At 50.5% G+C, this 22,505-nt stretch overlaps 1 protein-coding gene across 3 annotated transcripts; it reads left to right on the forward strand.

Annotated features, from left to right (window-relative positions):
- The first annotated feature begins 6,586 nt into the window (after window positions 1–6,586).
- On the forward strand, window positions 6,587–21,961 carry PPP1R3F (protein phosphatase 1 regulatory subunit 3F). Of its 3 annotated transcripts, none has more exons than XM_082609859.1 (4): window positions 6,587–7,599; window positions 17,165–17,220; window positions 17,439–17,521; window positions 20,227–21,961. In XM_082609859.1, exons 1-4 carry the CDS (start codon window positions 6,599–6,601, stop codon window positions 21,520–21,522), a joined length of 2,436 nt encoding a protein of 811 aa, XP_082465985.1. In that variant the 5' UTR covers window positions 6,587–6,598; the 3' UTR covers window positions 21,523–21,961. The 3 variants fall into 3 exon arrangements, with proteins under 3 accessions (XP_082465985.1, XP_082465986.1, XP_082465987.1); XM_082609860.1 differs by having other exon boundaries at window positions 17,442–17,521; XM_082609861.1 differs by lacking the exon at window positions 6,587–7,599 and adding an exon at window positions 16,454–17,065.
- Window positions 21,962–22,505: the final 544 nt, after the last annotated feature.

Raw genomic sequence — 22,505 nt, forward strand, 5'->3', positions numbered from 1 at the left:
TCAATAAATAAAAACGATGAACACCCTATTAGGACTAAGGACTTGACCAGACAACTGAAAAAAGAAAAAGCACATATGGTCAACGAACAGTATAAGTTATCGAAAGATGCAAATTTCAACAACACGGTGATATTTTTCTTACCTGTTATGTTGAGAAAGGATTAAAAAATGATAATACCCACCCACGGTTAGCTTGAGTAGAGGGAACCTAAAACAGGACAACCTTTTGGAAGAACAATTTGCAGAGAGGGTCAGAAACCTTAAAAATGCACAAACGCTTTGCCCTAGCCACTCGATTTGTAGGAATCCGAGGAACTAATCCGGGATGATTATGCGAAAAAACTAGAAACAACCCGAATGTCCAAAAATCAGCACTTGGTCGAACCAGTCGTGGTTCATACCGATGTGAGGACAGTCTGAACAGTTGTGAAAGATCATACGTTGAAACATTTTTCAGTGACCTACCAAAATGCTCCTATTCACTGAATAAAGCAGAAACAAAAGCAATAGATAGCTAGATAGCATGATTCTAATTTGGTTAAAAAATACTAACAGTTAACACTCGGTGAGCACTTGCTAAGCCTGCAGAGACGAGGTCACCCCAGACCTGAATGGCCTGCTCTGTTCCTGGACATGGGTCCTGGCCCTCCCCCCACAACACCAGATCCTGAGGGTAGAACCCCACAGCTAAACCATGGTTGAAAATGGCGTGAAGTGCCCCCCTGGAGGGTCTCCTCATGCGGTGCAAGCGCAAGTTCAAGTTAAGTGCTCAGCCCAACCCGACAGCCCACAATCCTCTTTCGATCGGGGCAAACAGAATTGATGCTCATTCTTGTAAAATGTAAATGTCCTCCTCGACATTATTCAACACACTGTTATTAAGCGCCAACCGTACAAAGCTCTGTGCTGGAGGCTGGGGGTAGCGGGGGAGAGGCAGGCAGGGGGAAGGCAAGACGAGTGAGCAGGAAAGGTGGTGGGAGAGACGGAGGAAAGGAGATAAATGGAGTGTGGTCAAGATGGAGGAGACAGCGACAGGGGAGATGGTCAGAACCAGAGAAAGACAGAGGGGTGGAGAGTCTGCGTGCCAGGGAAACAGAGAAAGAGAGGGGCAGAGAAACACGAAAAGAGTGAGACAGAGAGGGACAGGAGATATCGAGAGAGAAGAGCCAACTATGCCAGAGACGTCGCTGAAATTTCCAGTTACACCTGGACAGTGTTTCAAGCTGTTCAAAGCTCTGAGATTCATAAAGACTGGCAGTTGATATATTTAAAAAATCCTACCCATCCACACATCAATCCATTTATTTATCTTTGCTTCTGCCTGAGCACTGATTAAGTACTTGATCTATCAGTCTTCTGGCGTTTGTTATTACTATTATTACTGTAAAAAATACCTTACCTGACCAGGACCACAGGAGCTGCTGCGTGTGTCTTGCTGGTCCCAGACTACCCTCCAACCCAGTGCCTACCTCACTGTCATCTCTTCCGCTGGACCCGCATCTGGTGGGGGAGAGTGGGGACACTCACCTTGGTGAAGTGGACTGACAGAAAAGGATCAGTCTGGCTTGTGGGAAACTGTCACATATCAAAAACAACTTTGCTTTTATACCGAGAAGAAAAACCACGGTGTGGAAGCCACAGACCTCTCTCTTCTAATAATCCAATTTTTTTTTTCGATGAGTGTGTACGCTGATAATCACGGGGTGGGGGGGGTTCTCATAGTTTTTTCTCTCGCTCTCTCTCTCACTCGCTCGCTCTGTTTCTCCTCTTCTTGATTATGAGACTTAAACGGAAATTTTGAAATTTTGGGTTTTTTCTTTGCCCTTTACGAGTCATCTGAAAATATGATTTCTTCCCCTCACTACAGAGGTGAGAGGTATCAATGAGATAACAGGGCTCATGAGAAACCACAGTTTTTAAAACAAAAGTGTGTAGAGTTAGAAAAAAAGGGAAAAGAACTCAAATCACAGGGACATCCCAGGCAGGGAGAGATGCCATTCTGTGAGTGAGGGGATATTTGAGGGTCTCTGGGGAAAGGAAGAAAAGAACTGAGATGCTACATGTGGATGGGAGACATCAGGGAAAGAAATGGAATAGGGCTGCGTTTCCAGAGGCCTTGCTCTGGTCCAGGCCTCAGTTTCCCCTTAAGTGGAATTGATACGCTCATCACGGTCTTACTGCCCAGGGGTGGGGAGCTCTGGATACTCTTGCAACCCATCTTCTCACAGAGGGTGAGAGGCATGGAAGTTAATTCATGGAGGAAGAAGCAGGGAGTCCCTCCCTACCCCCGGCAATTCACAGAATCCAAGAGTCTGAGAATCATTGGCTCCCAGAATCCACTGAACATAACTGAGTGAGGAAAGGGAGAAAAGTCTTGCCTCATTACATCTTAGGGCCTGAGAGCTCTGACCCGGAGGGAAGGTCCCAACCAGGCCCCAGTATTAATGAATCCATCCTCACAAAGCCTAGAGAGGCTCGTTCGGACCCCAACCTTCTCACGGTCAGGGACACCATGGCCTGATGCTTCTGAGGCCCTTAGCCTTTGCGATTTTCTACTTCGAAAAGTCCCAGTTTCCAAGAATTTAGGATTCTAAATATCCACCATCATCCCCGTAGCTGACAATTATCTCGGATTTCCCATGTGCCAGATGCAGCACCGAACACTTCTCACAATTATCGTGTTCAATCCTCACCACAGCCCTTGGAGATCCATCTTGTCATCATGGCCGTTATACAGATGGGGAAAACGGAGGCACGAAGTATTCGGGCAACTTGCCCAATATCACAGAGCTGGAGGATAGGGGCCCTGCGTTCCATTGGTGCTGGGCTTTGAAACCGCCAGGTTTCCTTGAGCACAACGGTCTCAGGTTTTAAATTCTAGGCTGCAATGACAGGGAGGTTCTGAGATTTGGAGATTCTTCTGGGGGCTTGAAGGTTTCAGGTTGTCCAAGATTTGGCGGCTGCATTTCCTCACCTCAGCGGGCACCCCCTCCAACCAATGGTCAACAGGGGAGACCAGCCCCCAGGGGCTTCTCCTGACAGGTCGTGGCTGAGACTCCCTGCCCTTGGCTCTCCAGTGCCCTGCATGACCCAGAGTTCTGTCATGCAATGTCCACTCCAACCCGTCTGCAAGACTGGCTTCAGGCCTGGGAAAGAGAAATTGGAAACAGATTTTTATTCACATGGTATAAACCTACTGGCCAAGACCCACCCCTTTACCCCTTTTGCTTCTTTTCCTCCCCCCATCTCCCAAATCCTCAAAAGAAGGAGAACCTCTTTCCTCAACTCAGACTCACCTTTCTGGAAAAGCCCAGAGGGGGGCTGGTGGCCTGGCTTTGTGAAGACAAGAAAAAAAAAAAAGGTGAATAGAAAAAAAAAACACCTAAAAAAATCAGCCAACAACAACAAAAAAAAAAAAAAAAAAAAAAAGAACCCAACCCTCCCTACCATTAGTTCAAAACAAAACTTTCACTGGTTGAGGCTTCTGAGTTGGTGGGACACGTCTGAGACCCAAAGATGGCCTGTGTGTGCCGGGCAGGCAGGGGAGGCACCAAGTGGGGTGAGGTCTCAGGTTGAAGGCCTGCAGGGACCCTGCATACAGCAGGGGCTTAAAAGATATGGCATGTGGTTGGGAGCAAGAGAGGGGGTGAGGAGTGTGCTCATCAGGAGGGAGTCCAACTTTAGGGATGTCCCTGAGGTTAATTAATGACCCCTTGCTCCCTGTGGACTTGGTTCTGAACATTCCCTACATGTCCCATGTAACTATAAACCAGGTCAGTTCTAGAAGCCAAGGCCCCATTCCCTGCCTCAGGACCTGTTCCCTCCTGAGAGAGGGGGCTGGTTTTCTCTTTCAGGGTCCCCCCCAAACCATCTCTCCCTTACTGTCACTTGCTCCATGAGAGGAGTGCCAGAAAAGAAGGAGGAAAGCTGAGTGACGGGTGATGCTGCTGCTGCTGAGAGCCAGGACCCTTGCAGAATGAGGGCCGAGGGGTCAGGTGGGCAGAGAGGGGCAGAGGTCCCCACCTCCTCTCTGCACTGGACTACATCCTCTCACATGGGAGGCTTCTGGGGGAGAGTGGATAGGATTAAATAGAGAGGTTGGTGAAAGTCCCCAGAGAAGTGGGCCTTTGACAAAGACTTGAAGGAGGCGAGGGAGGGAGCCATGTAGATATCTGAGTAATTGCAGAGGAAACAGCCAGCGCAAAGGTCCTGAGGTGGGAGTGTGTCCGATTTGCTCAAGGTCTACTAAGGAGGTAAGAGTGTGGTTAGAATGGTGTGAGTGAGAGGAAGAGGGGTAGGAGGTGAGGTAAGAGAGGGGACTAGGGGGGCCGTTAAACCATGCAGGACCTTGTAGCCCATGGTAAGGACTTTGGCTTTTACTCTGAGTGAGTAGGAGGCCATGGGAGGGTTGAGAGAAGAGGAGAGATGTGAACTGTCTTAGGACTTAACAGGATCCCTCTGGCTGCTGAGTGTAGAAAGGACTTTAGGAGTGAGGATGGAAGCAGAGGGATCAGTGAGAGGGAGGCTACTGCAATGGTCCAGGTGACAGATAATGGCGCTGGCAGTGGAGGGGGTGGGGGGAGGGAATAGTCGGGAAATATATCGAATGGAGAGCTGACAGGATTTGTTGAAGGATGAGAGTCTTGGGGCCAGACCGGGACACAGACAACACCCTAACTCTGTGGGCAGGAAGGAGTCCCTGGACTACTTAACAGCGTGAACTTTTAGGTGAGGAAAAAAAAGTTCTATCTTGTTTAAGCCCATATTATTTTGTGAGGTTTTCCCTGTTATTCGCAACTAAACATACTGATTGGTTCCTGGCCCATAACCCCATCCTGGACACTGAGACCTGAGGAGGGGAGCCTGCCGGGGGAACTGCCTCCCTCCTAGGGATGCTGTGAGTCAGAACCTTGCATACAGTAGGTGTTCAGAAAATCCTCCCAGGATGGAGGGGGAATGTATGAATGGCCATGTTCAGTGGACACAAGCTACAATTCTGTTCCCACGGAAGGCGGGATCTCAAAGGAAGAGTGAAAGGGGAATGAAAGGAGCCCACTAGATGAGGAAGAAGGAGCAGCACTCCTGGGAGAGGGAACAGTAGGAGCAGAGACCGGGGACAGAAAGAAGGGAGGTGAGGCCACTGTGGGGTGTGGAGCTTGAGTCCCGCAAGAAAGACAGGGCTTTGATTTGTGATTACGTTAGTCAATATCTGCCAACATGCCCGACCAACTCCTGGCTGCATAGTCACGCCCAGCGTTTTCTGAGCTGGAGTTAGAAAAAGCTAATCTTCCCCAAAAGCTCAATCTTTCATTTAGCCATTCATTCAACAATGGTGCCAAGTCCTGGAGAACACCGAGGGTGATAATCAGGGGCATTCTCGGCTGGTGGCACCGCTCAAGCAAAGGCTCGGCGCTGGGTTGGGCAGACCCACTAACTGCGACGGGAGAGTCCGTTTTGCTTTCTCAGATCTCACACTAGGATGCAGTCTAGGTCTTCAGGGGCTCTGGGCATTCATAGCCCTGGGGCAATAGGGAGTCACGGAGGGTTAAGGAGAAGGTAACTCCATCCATGAGAGGCATACTCTTTCTAAGGGCTGCCTGCACTCTACGGTTCAGAGGCCCGACCACTCTACAGATCAGACGGCCTACGACCCTTCCTCTCCTCTAGCCTCCTTATTGGCTGTTCATCCCCTCCTTCACACCAGCTACAACATCCCCGTTGGCTCTGCTCTTTCCCGTCCCACCTCCGGGTCTTTCTGTCCCGATACACTTTCTAGCTTCAGCATTGGTTCATCCCGTTCTTGCACTGCCCCTTGAGGTCGCAACTGCCTTCACTCTGACTCCCCCATTGGCTATCTGCTACCTCTCTTCCTCGCTCTCGCCTTCATCACCCACTCCATTGACTCTTCCCCTCCAGTCCCGCCTCCGAGGCCGCTCACATACCGCCTCTTGGTCACCTTTTGGTCTCTGTATTGGCTAGTTCCGCCCTGGCACCGCCCCTTGAAGGCGTCGTGCACACTCACAAGACTCTCCATTGGCTCGCTGCAGCCATTATCGTCATCCCTCCTCTCTACGTCACTGGTGCGCGGCTCCCCATTGGCTGTTCGCTGTCTCTACCTTCCGTCCCACTACCTACGCAACCCACGGATCTCCTAGTGTTCCGGCTTCTCCGTTCGCTCCCTGCTGCCCCCATCGCCTGTAGCCATTCCGTTTTCCCCGCCGCTCCCACGCCGCTCCCGCTCACACTTCCCCATTAGCTGTTCTACTTCTGCTCTCTTCATCCCGGACCCCGCACCCCCCCATTCACGCATCCCCATTGATCCCCGATCATCCCGCCTCCTACACCGCCCACTCTCGGGTATCCCCATTGGCTGCGTGCTCCCCCTGCACTAGCGTCACCGTCTACGTCACGCGTGCGTGGCTCCCCATTGGCTCTCCGCTATACCTGTCGTCTCGCCGCCTACGCCCCCCCACCGTGAGTCGTATCCCCCTCCCTCCGGCGCTGGCCTTCCCATTGGCTGCCCGCCCCTTCAGGCCCTGCCCCCGCCGGTCCCGCTGCCGGTGCCGTCGGTGCCGCCGCCGCCGGTGCCGCCGCCGATATGGCGCGCACGGCCCCTGTGGAGCCCCCGCTGCGGCATCCCGCGCCCCCCTCGCCGGCCGCGGGCGAGCCCCGCACCTCAGTCGAGGCAGCGGTGGCCCCGCGGAGGGTGCTCTTCGCCGACGAGGCCCTGGGGCTGCCGCTGGCGCAGCTGCGCCGCTACCGGCCGTGGGGCGGGCCCGGGGCGGGCAAGATGGCGGTGGCGGCCGGGCAAGATGGCGTCAGCGGCGGGGCTGACGAGGACGACGATGGCGAGGATGGGGATGAAGGGGAGGAGGAAGAGGAGGCTTGCCCCGAGCCCTCGCCGCTGTGCCCCGTTCCCGCTGGCGGGGGGTTTTACCTGGTGCCCACATTTTCGCTGCCGCCCGCGCCGGGCCGTCTGGAGCGCTTGGGGCGCGTCATGGTGGAGCTGGAGGCACTGCTGCCGCCTCCCGGAGCGGTCCCCGGGGGTGCCGGGGTGTGGGTGCCTGGGGGGCGCCCGCCGGTGCTGCGCGGGTTGGTCCGCGTGCTGAACCGCTCCTTTGAGAAGGCGGTGCACGTGCGGGCCTCACACGACGGCTGGGCTTCCTTCTGCGACCACCCAGCGCGCTACGTCCCGCGCAGCCCGCCGGGGGCAGGAGCGGGAGGACCAGGAGCAGGAGATCCCATCCTGGATCTGGGCCTTGGCTTGGGCCCTGGCCAGGCGCCCACCTCCTCGCCCGACGACGGCGGCCGCACCGACCGCTTTGCCTTCCAGCTGCCCTTTGCTGAGGGTGCGGGCGATGGGGCGCGCCTGGACTTCGTGGTGCGCTATGAGACCCCCGAGGGCACTTTCTGGGCCAACAACCACGGCCGCAACTACACAGTCCTGCTCCGGATTGCACCCGCTCCCACACCCAGTGATGCCGAAGGGCTGCCCCAGCAGCAGCAGCTGCAGCAGCTGGAGCCACAGCCCGAGTGCCAGGGTCCCGTGGAGGCTGAGGCCAGGCAGCTGAAGAGCTGCATGAAGCCGGTGAGGCGCAGGTAATGTCTGCCAGCGCCACCTCCGCCAACGCAGGGCTGTGTTTAGGATGGAGGACAAGCATTCCGACCCCGGAGCCCGTGAGGCCTGCCCTCCAGCACAGGGAGGAGGGCGCATTCAGTCAGTCGGTCAAAGAGTAATGGAGACCAAACATGTGCTAGGCTGTGTTTTAATTACTGGGGTTTCATTCATTTATTGAATTGCACTGTAAAGCCCTGAACAAGACAGACATCTTACCTGCCCTCAAGGAGCATACAGGCTTTTATGAGAGACAGTTTGAAAAAACCAGCAGGTGGATAAGATACAGACGAATAAGTTTAGCTGCTGAGAGGAAAGTAAAATAGAGTAAGGGGACAGTTTGGGAGGGAATAGCTGCTTTAGGTGGGGTGTTAGGGGAAGGCCTTTGAGAAAGTGAATCCTGGATGCTGATAAGAAGAGTTATGCACAGATATGGGGAGGGAGAGAGTTTGTAGAAAAGGGAACAAGGAGGACTTTCTGAGGAGGTACTGTGTAAACTGAGCCTTGAATGATAAAGAGGAATAGTTTTGCACACATAATGGGAGCAGAGGTGTTCTAGGGAGAGAGAACAGCAAGTGCAAAGGTCCTGAGGTGGGACTGAGTCTGGTGTGAACGAAGGGTAGTGTGCTGGAGCGGAGAGAACTGCAGTGATGTGGTAGTGTGGACCAAGGTCCTTACCAGTGGGAGGCAGGGAATCTGATCCCCATTTGACAGAGCAGGAAGCCAGGGTTCTAGAGGGAGAAACTGGTTGAGGAAGTGATGGCTCTTGGCTTTTCCAGTTTGGCCATGTCTGACCTTGAAGCCTGTGCACTCTCTTTACTGTTTTGCTCTAATTTAGTCTGATATCTCCTGTGGAGTTGAGGGGCTGAGCCCCTGCTGTCACAGGAAGCAGTGGCTCTGGCAGAGGCAGAACCAGATGGACCTGGACTGGAAGTTCTTTACCTTTGTTTTTGCTGTACCACCTGTGACCATTCAGGGCTTGGGAGAAGGAACCACTTAACCCCAGAAGCCCCTGATACAAGATCCTCCTAGGTTTTCCCTATCAAGCCATGAGTTCTTCAAGAGTAGCAGCTAGGCCTGATTTTGGAGGGAATCACCTAAGTCTAACCTGGGATAAGTAGATTCTCCAAGCACATGTGGGAAATGCATACATTTCCCTGTTCTTGGGAGGACTGGAAATGGGAATGGGAAAATGCTGTTTGGACCTTGTATATGCTTGATCAGAAGCCTCTGGCTGCAGCAAGATGTTTGTGATCCTTGAAGGGCCTTAGGCTGTGAGTGGTTCAGAAAGGTCTAGCTTGGGGTTGATGGGCAGATGTGCCTGGGTAAGTGAGCAAGCAGACAAGTACCTACTTACCAACCTGTGTTGGTAACAGTAACCTGAGACTATCTGAGCAGGGTAGGCAGCATGGCTTTCCTTACAGGCGTAAGAGTGTGGATTCTGACATCAGTGCCTGGGTTCAAATCCCAGTCCTGTCGTCTGTTAGCCTTATGATCTTGGCCAACTCATTTAACCGCACTGTGCCTCAGTACTCTCATCTGTAAAGCAGAGAGAATTATTGCAGCTACTTCACAGGAGATGACTGAGAGCACTCAGAACCAAGCCTGGCTCTTAGTAGTGCCATATAGGTGTCAGTATTAATGCTTAGGGAATCACAGATAGTTCCTTGGATTCCCCTCCCAAACTCTGCTCTGTCCATCACCAGCTGTGTAGCCTTGCCTCAGTTTCTTCATCTGTGAGCCTCCGTTTTCTCATCTGCTAAAGGGGAATGACAGTCAAGTTGTGTGCTTGGATTGGATGCAGCAAGCATGGGCAAGGTTAACTGAAGCATGGTGGTAGCTTTGAAAGATTAACAGTGGCCAACATTTACTGATCTCTGTGTTGACAGCTTCAAGTTTGTTCTCTCCTGAGTCCCGCTGTGCATGCTGTGTGGTGTAGGTGCTATGGTTATGCCCATTTAATAGAGGGGGAAACTGAGGTAGCTCAGAGAAGTGAGCCAGCTTGTTCAGGTACACTCAGCTAGTGAGTGATAGGACCAGCGAGGAGATGGTAGGGACGTTTTTAAAAAACTACTGTTCCTCTTGAAGGCCTGATGATAGGTTTCAGGGCAAATTCTGCATTTCGCTCCAGGTGTTCCCATGTTCCTAGCATGTCTTGCTTTCCTTCTAGTTTTTTTTTTCCTTTATTGATCTTCAATGTGAAGCTCAATAGATTTTTACATATGTATGCCCTTGTGAAACCATCACCCAGATCAAGATATCCAGCCATTCCAGTGCCCCTCGCCTTAATTTCTGTCACTTTCCCCGAGTCGTCATTCCAGCTGGCTGTCGTGGGAGCCTTGTCTGTAAGATGTGACAGTTTGGGTAACAGAGTTTGGTCATTTTAGAGTGCGAAAGGAAGGGAACAGAGAAATCAAAAGCTTGCAGGGCCAAGGTGGGTGGAGAGGGTGTTTTTCTTTTAAAATACATGGGTGGTTTTAAGGAGAAATTGAAGCAGCCCGTTCAGACAATTGTTTTGGTATCTGGCCCCAGGTCTGTGGTTCCTAACATGACTTGTGATATTATTTTAAGTGGGCAGATGGCTTTTTGATAGCTTCTTTATCTTGATCTCAGCTCTTGCAAAGGGGAGGTCGGTGCTCATTGCAAGATCAGCGATAAGATTTTCTTTGTAGGTCGGTGGCTTTCTTGGCGAGTACATTTCAACTTATTATTGTTTTAAAACCTGCGTGCTGCCGGTGACTTGGAGTGCTGTTGGAGAACAGCCGCTCCCTGCGACCCAGCCCTTCTGGGAGGTGGTAGAGGATCTTAGGGGATAGCCTCAGCCTGCGCGAGCCCTGGTGTAGAGGGCTTCCCATTCAGGAGGTGTTGCCTGCAGGTCCACTGTGCACCAGCACAGCCACGTCACGTGGGGACACGGGAGAAGTCTGTGCTAGCCCTCGGGATACAGCTCAGAAACTGAAATGGCTGCATTCCTCGAGTTGCTGGCCCAGGCTTTTGATAACCCTTAGGCTTAGAGCTGATCCGTCAACAAGCATTTATTGAGGGCCTACCATGTGCTGGGCACAGTGCTAGGTTCAAACAGGGCCAAAGGTGCAGACTGGCGCTAAGATGTCAAAGGGCCGGTGGTGGAACCGGGTGGGAGGGGCAGGGATGGAGGAGGGTTTGTTGTACAAGACCTGGCAGAGACCCTGCGGAGTATTTGCGTGTACAGTCTCATCTAATCCTTTCAGCATTCCCTGTGAGATAGATGGCTTCGATCCCTCTTTTCTGGATGAGCAAACTGAGGCTCCCAGAGTCCAAAATCCCAGGGCTGGTGTGGGGAGGAGAGCCCTCCAGGTCTGCCTTGGCTTAACACCTTTGGGAGGTGTCCTCTTCCTCTTAAAAATAAAGACCAAGAAAGCTGCAGCATGGCTTTTGAGCACCCCATGACCTCTCCCACAGTCTGGCCTCCAGGGCAGCTAGTCTCACTTCATGCCATCCTCTGCCTTCTGAGCTTCTGTCACTGTGGTCTTTCCAAGGTGCTTTGCCCCTTCCTGCCTCAGGGCCTGTGTCCATGCTGTTTCCCTCATCAGGAATGTTGGTCCGGTGCCCACTGCAGTGGGCAGTCTCATTTTGATCCTTCAGTTCTAAGAGTGCTTCCTCCTGGAAGCCTGTCCATCCCAACCACCTCAGGCCCGGGTCTTTTTATAGCAGCTGAGCAGCCAAGCAGGCAGGCCCTGTTAGAGAATGTCATAGAGCAGAGGAGATGAGCATTGCCACAGATCCAGGGTCATTTTCCACCCTGCCTGGCAGTCCAACTGTTTTATTCTGATCCACTCTTGTCTCGTCCCTGAGGTGACTCTTTCAAATGTTCTTTACCTTCAGACTTCCTGCTTCAAAAAAACAAGTAGAAACCATAAGAATGGAACTCCCCGCAACTTGTAGCCCCCAAGCCTGCAAACTGATTTCCCTCCTTTGTGTTACAGGGGAGGAGGGGGGCCCTTTTCCTCCCTCAGGCCAGTCTCCCCATTTGTGCTCTGGGTTCCATTTTTCTGCCACTTGCTCCAAACCTGACATTATCAGTTACCCTTTCTCTCCTGGCAGCTTTTCACTGCCCTCCTCGCTTGAGCCTCTCTATTGGCCTTTATACATGCCAGTGTCTCTGCTGTCTTAGAAATCTGTCCTTTGACCCCACCTCTGTCCCCACTGCTCCTGGCCAGCACCCAATCACCCTTCTCCCCTTCACTGTCGACCCCCCTCTAAAGAGTTGCCTGCACTTGTCTTCTCCACTCACTTCTGCCCCCGCATCTGCCAGATTCCACAGGTGGGTTTTTGGTGTTCTTCTTGAAGTGGTTGGGCACTCCTATTTAAAACCCTTTCTTCCCTTGCCTTGGGGCCACCCTCTGCTGCTTTTCCTCTGAACTCTCTGGTTCTTCTCTTTCTCCCTACTCTTTCCTTCAACCTCATACATACAAACTCAGTATCTCTACTTGGCTGATGTCCCAAAGATGCCTCAAACTCCCCTTGTTCGAGATTGACTCCATCACCTCCTCCATAGAGTCCTCAGCAGCCCCTCACTCCCTGACCCCTCCATTGCTCATTTTCCTTCTAAGCATCTTAAGCCCTCTCTGACCCTGTAGTCTGGGCCAAGGCCCCTTGTTCTGGGGCATTCTTTCCTTTTCTGAAGGCCCTGACCTCAATTTGTAGTTAGACCTTCATTAGGGGATTATCGGATGACCCTCTCTGCCCTGCTAGACTGTAAGCTCCGTGAGGGGTAGGGACATGGTCTGCTTTTGTTCACCACTGTATTCCCACAGGGCCTGCCACGGTGCCTGGCACTTAACAGGTGCTCAATAAATGTTTGTTGAAAGAATGAGTGTGAGTATCTTTTTTTGATGTCTTCCTGCTCGCTAAATTGTAAGCTTCCTAGTCGGGTTTGCTCACCATTGTGTCTCCAGAGTCTGTCCCTGGGCTGATGCACAGTAAGCCCTCAATGATTTTTAGGTGTACCTGTAGCCGAATGGATGGGGACCCAACTTGCTATCTGAGTTGGCAGTTGGGAAATCAGAACAATCAAAGTCGAAACAGGATGGGCCAGGGGTCATCTTAGTTGTCTGGAGTGAGGATTTTAGTGTGAAAGTGATCCTCTTTTATCCCACGGAAAGCTGATAGGGCATCATGGTCGAGGATGTGGGCCTGAGGCCACGTGTTATGAAAGCAGCACAGCCAGAATCTGAGCTGGGTGCTCCTGCTCTGGCGCCCCACTTCTCAACTGCTGTGCTGGGCTGGGTGATGTGTCTTACCAGCTGGGCAATGCTGGGCAAGTTGCTTTCCTCTTCAGAGCCTCAGTTTCTCTCAGTGGGAATTTGGAGTGGAGTACTGTTTGTTAAGCACTTTAAAGGCGACTTTCAAATATTTCCTCAATCTGCCTAACAGCTCTCTGAGGTAAGTATTACTATTATACCCTCTTCACAGATGAGGAAACGGAGGCACAGAGAGGTTAAGTAACTTGCTCCAGGTCACACAGCTGGTAGGTGGCAGAGCTGGGGTTATTCAAAGCTACATGTCATGACCCTTTATTAAGATGTGAAATAAATTTACTGGATTCCAACAAACATTAAAAAAAATAGCATAGAAAATAATGAGTGCATCACAACATGTAGTAAAGGTAAGTGTTGTCTCATTCAAAGAACAACTGGTTTTCAGAGATATGTATATATGGGTGTGTGCTGGGTTATGATGTAAAATGTATTTCTTACCGTGGGTCACGGCCAAATGAATGAAGTCATTGCTGTAGCAGAAGCTCATAGCACAACAAACTGCTCAGCTTCCTCCCTCCGCCCTACTGGACTGTCCGTAAGTCCCAGAACTGACACTGACACAGACTAGCTGGGGAAGACAGAGCAGTACCCCACATAACTTGGTGGCTTTCACAGCCTCCTTCAAACCCTGTTGTTTTCAGAAAGCAGGTGGCTCAGGGTAACTGGGATTCCAAGTATCTCGGGCAGATTTCCGAAGCCACCTGTCCCCTCGGAGAGTCAGCGTTATCTTCAGGCTGACAGCATGGGAGCTGGGGTCTGCTGAGTTTCCCTTTGGGTTTCAGTGCATGACCCACTTTGGGCTGGCCAGGTTCTTTGAAAACACGAGTGTTGGGGGTGTTCTCAGAGGACTTGGGTGGTGGTGGCAGTGATGTGACTGCTCTGAAAGTCTGCTTTGCTCTTCTCCACAGAGGTTGTCAGCCCTCACTTGCTCACTCACTCTGACTGTGGCGATTGACTTTTTTGTTCTGTCTTGGCTGGCCTAGGCTGGGGCCCACAGCACCTCTTTCTGAAATCTCACCCCCTGGTCTCCCTGGGTGCCGTCTGAGGTCAGAGGCCATTGAGTCTCCTGATGGCAGGAAGACTTTTCACGCCCAGGAGACAGGCACGCAGGCCTGACACGGCCCATCCTAGACTACACGGTCTTGACTAGTTCTCGCGAGAGCACCCAGAGGATGAGTGCCCAAGATGCCCCCGGTCTGTGCTCCAGCTCGTGACTGCCCACTGCCCTTGAGGCAATACCACGTGGCGTGTGTGGGGTTGGTGCCAAAAGAGCAAGTTTCCTTCTCGAAAATTAGCAAGCATACGGGAGGTACAGTTTTGTTCTTAATCTCCCTCCCCATTTTTCTAAGAACCCCTCTTCTCTGTTACTGATTAGTGAGTCAGTATACATTTGTACTCCATTTCTTTCACTATCCTCCTTTTGATTAAAGTCATAGCTGCCTTCGAATATTTACTGTGAAAGACAGTTCAAGGATATTTAGTGTTCTTTTTTTTTTTAAGCCCATAGTTTCACACACTGTCTTCAAAATGGAACCCTCTTTGGATGTTATCAGTGTGGTGTATAGTTAGTAGTCAGTGGGTGTAGGTACTGTTCCTTGAGCCTCAGTTTCTGCATTTGGGAACAGTTTCTGCAAAGGGAAGGGTGTTGCTTTGAAGGATAGATGTGAGGGTTTTCAAATGACTTGGTGTATCAATGAAAAGGGCCCACGGTGGAGGAGGTGAACGATAGATGCTGTGCCTCCTGCTTTCATCTCTCTGACTTTGGAAGTAGGGAGAGTGACCTGTGTACTTCTGCTGACTTCGTGGATTTGGGGATTGGCTGAATTACTTGACGTGATTTTTGGATGTTCCCCCCTCTTCTCACCCTCCCCGGCTTTGGAAGAGATGTTCTGGGGGCTGAAGGATTTGTTTTGTATTTGTTTTTCTTCTCTCTCTTTTTCCTTCAAATGGACCATGAAGTTCTTTTCCTGCTTGTTGGCTGCGTCCTGAGCTCCCCTCTCTTCTCTCTCATGTACATCTAGGACTCTGGAGTGGCTTTTAGAAGCCTGGTTGTCATGCACCTGCACTGGGCCAGATGGCAGGGGAAGGCTTGCCTAGCCCTGCCCTGGGAGGAGGGCTGCCTCTCTGTTTGTTTGCTGGTCTTGAGGATGCTTGCTTTAGAAGACCCTAGGAAGATGACATTTTCTCTAATGAAGGACTACACCAGCAAAAGAAGTCAGCAGAAATTGTGTTGGGCCACAAATCCAAAGACCTGGATTTTTGACCTACTAAGGGGAGTGGTGCAGCGCCATCCAAGCCAATTTGCTCCGAATCCCCCTTTCTCATCCATGACGTGCAGGAATTGATGGCTGGGCTCCTGCTCCAAGTAGGTGACAGCTCCCACGCAGTCACTTACTTCATGCCCTGTAGTCTTCTGACTCAAATACCTCTGGTGTGATGTGTGAGCCCTAGTCTGTGGAGAAAACCAGATGGTCCCTTCCGGATCTTCCAGACTCTAGATCTATGTACATGGTTCAAGCTTCCTCCCCAAGGGTGTTAATAAAAGCCAGTTCTTGCAGCCATTTCTGTGTCTGGTGGTCTCCTAGCCACATGTCCCCTGAAGGCAGGGAAACTGGGAATGAGAGTGTGGGCAAAAAGCAGATCAAAAGCAAAGCTTGAATGAAGGTGGAGGGGGGGATCTTGTCCATTATTGCTGCCTCTTTCTATGTGCCCTGGAAAGGATTGGAGATGGGGCCGTGGTAAGACCCCAGCCTCCCTCATCCAAGAAGCAGCAGTTTGTTGGTTGAGAGCACAGACTTAGGAGCTGAATGACCTGGGTTTCCATCTTTGCTGCATGACCTTGAGCCATTTACTTGGCTTCTGTTTCACCATCTGTAAGATGAGGATAATAAAACTGCCTACTTCAAAAGAGTAAAAGTACCTATCTCATAGGGTTCTCATGAGAATTAAATGAATATATGTGAAGCTGTGCTACGAAGTACCATAGTAAGCACTATATTCAGGTCAGCTAGTGATATTCTGTTTTTGTAGGTAATTGTGAAGGTAACTGATTAAGTGTTTTCAAAAAAGTTGCAACCACTTCCAGAAATGTCAACATCATCCTGTTACTTCTGAGGAAGAAAAAAGGTTTGAGCTATTACCTCAGCTCTTCTCAGGTCTCCGCATGTGTTTTAGTTAATGGTTCCCTCATTTGCCTTAATTTGTAAGCAGTTGATACTCATTGGTGAGAATGAGAACAGCGATTTCTCCACGATCCTCATGCCCTCACCCCTGGCAGGGACTGGCTGAAATACCCTTGGTTTCCGCCACTCAGACCTTGGGGTCTGACTTGCCTGGCAAATGAGGAAAAAGACCAACAAATATCTATGCTTGATTCAGCCCCTGCTCTGTGCCAGGCCCTGGTGTCTGGCTTGATGTCCTCATTTCCCTCGACTGCCCTGTGCTTGGTGTACACATCCTGGCTCCCCTGTGCTCCGTTTTAAGGTGAGGAGGGTGAGGTTCAGGGAGTTTAAGTGCCCTGCCAGGCTGATATGGCGATGGGTGGAGGGTTGGTGGAGGGACCTAGGCTTCTGTGATCTCGGGTTACTGCCTTTTCTGCTCACCTCCTTCCCGTTCTCCAGTTGCTTCTTTCCTTCCCTTTGCTGTTTCCTGTGCCCCACAGTCCTCGCTTGCCCTTTCTTGGAAAAGATGGTTTCCTCCACAGCCAGAAGTATACTCTAAAGAAATGATCCAAAATGTTCATTAAGCTATGCCCAATGATGTCTGCCAAAGTCTGCTTTGTGGGAGCAAGATGAAGGAAACAACCTAGCTGCCTAGTAGGAAGGGAATGGCTATGTACATTAAGGTCAGCCCATGTGATAGGGGTAGTAAGCAGCCATTTCAAATGTTTACAAACGTATGTAATGCTGCTTCTTACTGTTAAATGGACAAAGCCAGCTGCAAAATTATGCCCGCAGAATCTAAACGATTCACAGAATGTGTGGAATGAAATTTTCCAAAATGGTAACGGTGGTTGCCTCTGGCTGATGTGTGACTTTTCTCCTGCTTCCTTACGCTTTCCTGTATTTCGTCAATTTTCTACAGTGAGTGTGTAGGACTTTATGACCAGAGGATAGAAAGAGGCAGCAGAAGAGAAAACAGCAGCTGTCAGGTGAGGGTGGGCCAGCAGAGAGGCTCAGAAGGTGCCGGTAGGTGGCAGAACCGGCCTTTCAGGGCATCAGATCCATGCATTCTCTCCTCCGCCCCACAGGCCTAACGAGGAGAAGCTGAGGATGAAGAGTGCAGACGATAATACCCCTGCTGTGGGTAAGCAATTGGCAGGCTGGGGACTTTTAGCTTATATTTACCATTTCTTTCTTCCTCCCCTTTTCTTTCTCCACAAATGAAGAGGCACCTTCTGCCTTAGACTGTCACAGAAAGCTTCAGAGGCAAATCTGCCAGTTGGCTAGAAGAGTATATATTCTTAACCAAACCAGGCTTGTCTATACCCTTGCCTGGCCCCGACGCTGTCCTCTTCTTTCCAGCAGAGCGTCCTGATGTCCAGGAGTCAGTGGGTCCCTTGGTGGCCCCCACGCCTCTCCGTCCGTGGCCCCAGATGACACTTCAGGTAAGCAGGCCTGGAAGCCTCTGGATGGACAGCCCGACGGGAGGCTGGGTGGTAGGGCTGACTTGCTCTGGGTCTCCCCTAGGTTGGGGGGTGGCCCCCCAAATCAGAACTTGGTGGCAGAAGGGTAGAATGCAGTTATTCGCCTGGGCTTATAGAAATGTCATTTATTAGTTTAGCAAATATTTATTGAGTGCTTGCTCTGTGCCAAGGACTGTTAGGGACACTGGTAATACAGTAATGACCCAAACATTGTCTCTTCATGGGGCTCACTTACATTTTAGTGGAGTGAGACATGATAAAATAAAATAGTAGTTAAAATATATGGTATTTTAGATGATGAGTGCTAAGGAAAAAAGAAATAAAGGGATAAGGAGAGAGAGAGAGAGTATGTGTGTGTGTGTGTGTGTGTGTGGTAGGTTGGGGGAGGGAAGACGTTTGCAACTTCAGATTGGGTGGCCGGGGAAGGCCGTGGCGGTCAGTGAGATTTGAGAGAAGATCTGAAGAAAGTGGAATAGTGAGGCATGTGGATAACTAAGGTAAGGGAAGAACATCTCAGACAAGTGCAAAGTCCCCAAGGCGGGGCCGTGGCTAATATGTGTGAGGAACAGCGAGGAGGAGGCCGTGCAGCAGAGCAGAGGGAGTGAGGGGGAGCGGCAGGAGGTGAGGTGGGAGAGGTGGAGGCACAGATCGCGTGGGGCCTCACGGGCCATGGAGAGAACTCTGGCTTTTACTCTGAATGACAGGGGAGCCGCAGGAGGGTCTTGAGCAGAGGAGGGCCATGATCTGACTTAGGATTTAACAGGCTTCCTCTGGCTGCTGTGAGGAAAATAGACTGCAGGGTTGAGGGTGGCAGCTGGGGGACCCTGAGGAGGAGGCCATTGCAGTGGTCCAGGTGAGCGATGCTGGTGCTGGCAGGGAGATAGAGAGATTCTAGAGATGTAAGTGTGTGTGTGTGTGTGTGTGTGTGTGTGTGTGTGTTTTAACTTTTTATTACAAAGGTTTTCAAACATATAAAAGTAAAGAAACCGGGAATTCCCTGGCAGTCCAGTGGTTAAGACTCCACGCTTCCACTGTACAGGGCATGGGTTTGATCCCTGGTCGGGGAACTAAGATCCCACATGCCATGCGAGTGGCAAAAAATAAATAAATAAATAAATAAATAATAAAAGTAAAGAAACTAGTATAATGAACCCACATATACTCATCACCCAGCTTCAACAAATTTCAAAACGTCCATTCCTACATTTTTCTATACCCCACCCCCTCCTCTCACCTTCCCTATGGAATTATTTTGGAAAAAATCCAGACTTTATGTCATCCTTGAATACTTTGGTTTGTATTTCAGAAAATTAAGCACTCTTAAAAAAAAACCCACAATGCCACATTACCCCTCAGAAAATTAACAATAATTCCTTAGGATCATCAAATATTTGGCCAGTGTTCAAATTTCCTTGTCTCATAAGTGTTTTAGGGTGCAAACAAGGTCAATACATTGTATTTGGTTGATGGGTCTTTTTAGATTTTTAAATCTATCTCACTTTTCTTGCAATTTGTTTGTTGAAGAAGCCTTGTTTGTCCTATAGAGTTTCCCACAGTCTGGATTTGGCTGATTGCATCCACGTGGAAACACATTTCTACTCCACTTTTATTAATTTATTCTATTTAATTAATTTCATCTAGTATTAAATTTATTTAACTATTACTTTTATTAAATATAACCTGTTATTATTAAATTAATTTAAATAAAATTGATTCTACTTAATTCTATTTCCATTTTATTTATTAGCTGGAATTCTTCTCTAAAGAAAAACTTTCTCACATCAACTATTTGGCTACCTTGAGCATATAAGCCCTGAGGGTATATAGTTTGTATAGAAAAAGCTGGATAAATACTTAAAAACTTCCCTTTTATTTACCAGTCTTCAGAAGAAATGAACTTCTCCAAAGGTGACCAATTAAGGGATTTAAGTTTTGAGGTGGCATTAATAACTCATGAATTTTAAACATATTTGATGAGTTTCAACCCATTGCACCTATTTATTTATTTTGACACTTAAATTGAATTGTCTCTGGCCAGTGGGAGCTTATTTTCATTGGCTCTAGAGTTCTTTTGATACATCCCCAACATTCTTCGAGCACTTTCTCACATTCTGGTATGTCAATATGTCCCAGCCTCATCTTGTACTTTCGCTGCCCCGAACCTAGAAATAGTCATTTATTTCAGAAGCCCTGATTCCTTTCAGGGGAGAATGGTATTTAGGAACCAAGATCTGGGTGCTAGATGTGCTTGTTGCTACTAGATTGGTCATTGTTTCTAGGCCTTGTCAAAAGACAGAGCTAGGAAATAAATTTCTTTTAAAAGAGAAAATACATGAATTCATATGGATATTCTGGATATGTTTTGGAGGTCAACCAACAGTAGTTACTGATAGTCATTCACCAGATATTGGTGCCCACTGAATTCCTCAGCTTTATGATCTACAGGAAACCCCCTTTTATTCCACCTAATTTTGTTATTTCAATGTAGACATAGTCTTTGGAGTTAAGAAAATTATAGTTCTTTACGGAGTTTTCACTTGGAAACACCTGTGGGGCTGGATGTGGGCTTTCACCAGTTTTCACTGTCTCTGCTTGTCCCATCCCTTCCTCTTCTTCATTCCCTTCCCTTTCTCTCCCCTCCCTCCCCCCTCCCCCTATGGCTCCAGGTTTCTGAAGTTACAGTGGCTGGCAAACCCCCAGAGGAAGGTGATGTTCCCAGAAGCAGTCCACCTGTGGCTTTCACAGAGGTCCCCCAGGCACCGGCCATCAGGATTCCCCTCTCTTCCTCCCTCTGTGGCCTGGGTGGCTCTCCCAGGGACCAGGCCTCAGGGCCCGATGCAAGTGAGGGGGCAGCTGGGCCTTTCCTGGAACCCAGCCAGCGACAGGTGGAGGCCACGTGGGAAGTATCCAGAGAGAATGGAAGGGGCCGAAAGGACCCCATAGTGGGAGCTATCATGGATGAGCCCCCCGCGGGTCTGGAGGTCGTGAGTGGGTTGGAGGAGCTGCTTGGCGAGGACACCATTGACCAGGAGCTGGAGCAGCTCTACCTGTCCCACCTGAGCCGCCTGCGGGCTGCCGTGGCTGCTGGTGGGACAGGAGGTGGTGGGGAGGGCCCCACAGATGGGGGGGTATCTCCCAGCCATCCCCTGGGCATACTCACGGACCGCGACCTGATCTTGAAGTGGCCTGGCCCCGAGCGGGCCCTGAACAGTGCCCTGGCTGAGGAGATCACGCTGCACTATGCCAGGCTGGGGCGTGGTGTGGAGCTCATCAAGGACACCGAGGACCCTGATGAGGAGGGGGAGGGGGAAGAGGGGCTCTCCATCATACCCTCCAGCCCAGAAGGGGACACCCCCAAGGAATCGCCTCCGGAAATCCTCTCTGGGGCCCATCCTGTGGTAGCCACTATGGGAGATGTGTGGCTCCCGTGGGCAGAAGGCTCAGGATGTAACAGCCCTGTGGTTCTGAGTATGGAGGGTCAGTTCACTGGGGCTCCAGAGAAGGGGATGGGCAAGGACTCTGACTCTTTGCATTTGAATAGGGTGATAGCTGGGGTGACTGGGTCACCGGGGGGGACAGAAGTCCAGATGGAGTTTACCACTGAGTTGGCAGACAGATCGGTTTCTATATCCGGCAAGGAGCCAGCTGCTCCAGTCCTGCAGGGGCAAGATCTCCCCCTCCTTGGTTCCTTGGGGGCTGAAGTCTGTCCTTCCAGCCTGGCTAGGCCCCATGTGAGCTCCCAGGATGAAGAGGGTTCAGGCCCAAGCCTTGAGCCCCCAAAGAGGTCTCCTACCCTAGCAGCCCCTGCAGAGAGTGTGTGTATATTGCCTCCCCAGCTCTGGGGGCCCTTGACCCAGACTCTGGGAGTCCTGGCTGGGCTGGTGGTGGTCCCTGTGGCTCTGAACAGTGGTATGTCCCTCCTGGTGCTTGCGCTGTGCCTCTCTCTGGCCTGGTTCTCGTAGGAGCTGCTTGTGAGATCAGCAATAACAGGCTTCCCCCTCTCTGGGGAGGGGCAGCCCCTCCCCCCAGAGGGTTCAGATGGGATGTGTGGCCTGTACAGTGAAGAGTCCTTTGCTTCTGAGAATGCTTGACTGGAGAGAGGCCTTCCTGTCCCTTAGCTCTCCAGTCAGCATGGGGCTCCCTGCGGTGATACCAGTGGAGAGAAACAGCATGGGTGGATGGTGTGAGTGAGAACTTTCAGAATGGAACTGGGCATGTCCTCCCTTCCCACCCCGCCCCCCCAAGCCTGTATTTATTTTTGTATAATTCTCTGGATGAGGGAGAGTGGTCATGAGCTGGTCTTGGGGCACAATTACCCAGAGATATATTTATTAACAGCCAACCTGTGCAACCTGCTGGAGCTTTATTTTTAATTTAATTTATATAGAGTACCTATTATTATATGCCACAATACAGCTCTATGAGAAACGATGTGTCTTGTGCAGTGTTCTCCTGTTTGGGTCTGAATGTGCAGGGTGGTCACGTTCTGTGGGAGGACCACGGTGGGGAGTGGGTAGGGGTGGGTGGGATGTGGTCATTGCCTGCTGCTGCTGCTTCAATATGTCCTTGAGGATCTGTGTCACCTCATCTTATGGTACTAATCCATGTGGTCTGGTGGTCTTTTGGGGGCAGGTCCTTTGGTCTTTTTCACATTCTCCCAGGGAGGGAGGAAGAATGGTGGCCACATGAGTGTTTGGTGTCACATGCATGACTGCATGATGTGGTCAGTTGTGGTTGAGGGGATATTTGTTGTGAATCAGCCACAAGGTTTTGAGGTTAGTGGAAAAAAAACCCCAAAACACAGCCTTTGACACTAGCAGGGAGAGCCCTCTGCCCTCAAGATTGAGGAGGCCTCAGAAAGGACACAGGACTTAATGTGCTGTGAAAAATTCATTTCAGAGTTGCTGTCCACAGACATTGCATTCTAACTCAAAACTGGAAACCC

Source organism: Mesoplodon mirus (genome assembly GCF_964341445.2).
Source record: "Mesoplodon mirus genome assembly, chromosome: X".
Taxonomy (NCBI): domain Eukaryota; kingdom Metazoa; phylum Chordata; class Mammalia; order Artiodactyla; family Ziphiidae; genus Mesoplodon; species Mesoplodon mirus.

Coding starts and splice junctions, on each gene's coding strand:
- PPP1R3F (XM_082609859.1), top strand. CDS start 6,599: ATGGCGCGCACGGCCCCTGTGGAGCCCCCGCTGCGGCATCCCGCGCCC. Junction 7,600..17,164: donor ATGAAGCCGGTGAGGCGCAG/GTAATGTCTGCC, acceptor TCCGCCCCACAG/GCCTAACGAGGAGAAGCTGA. Junction 17,522..20,226: donor GGCCCCAGATGACACTTCAG/GTAAGCAGGCCT, acceptor CTATGGCTCCAG/GTTTCTGAAGTTACAGTGGC.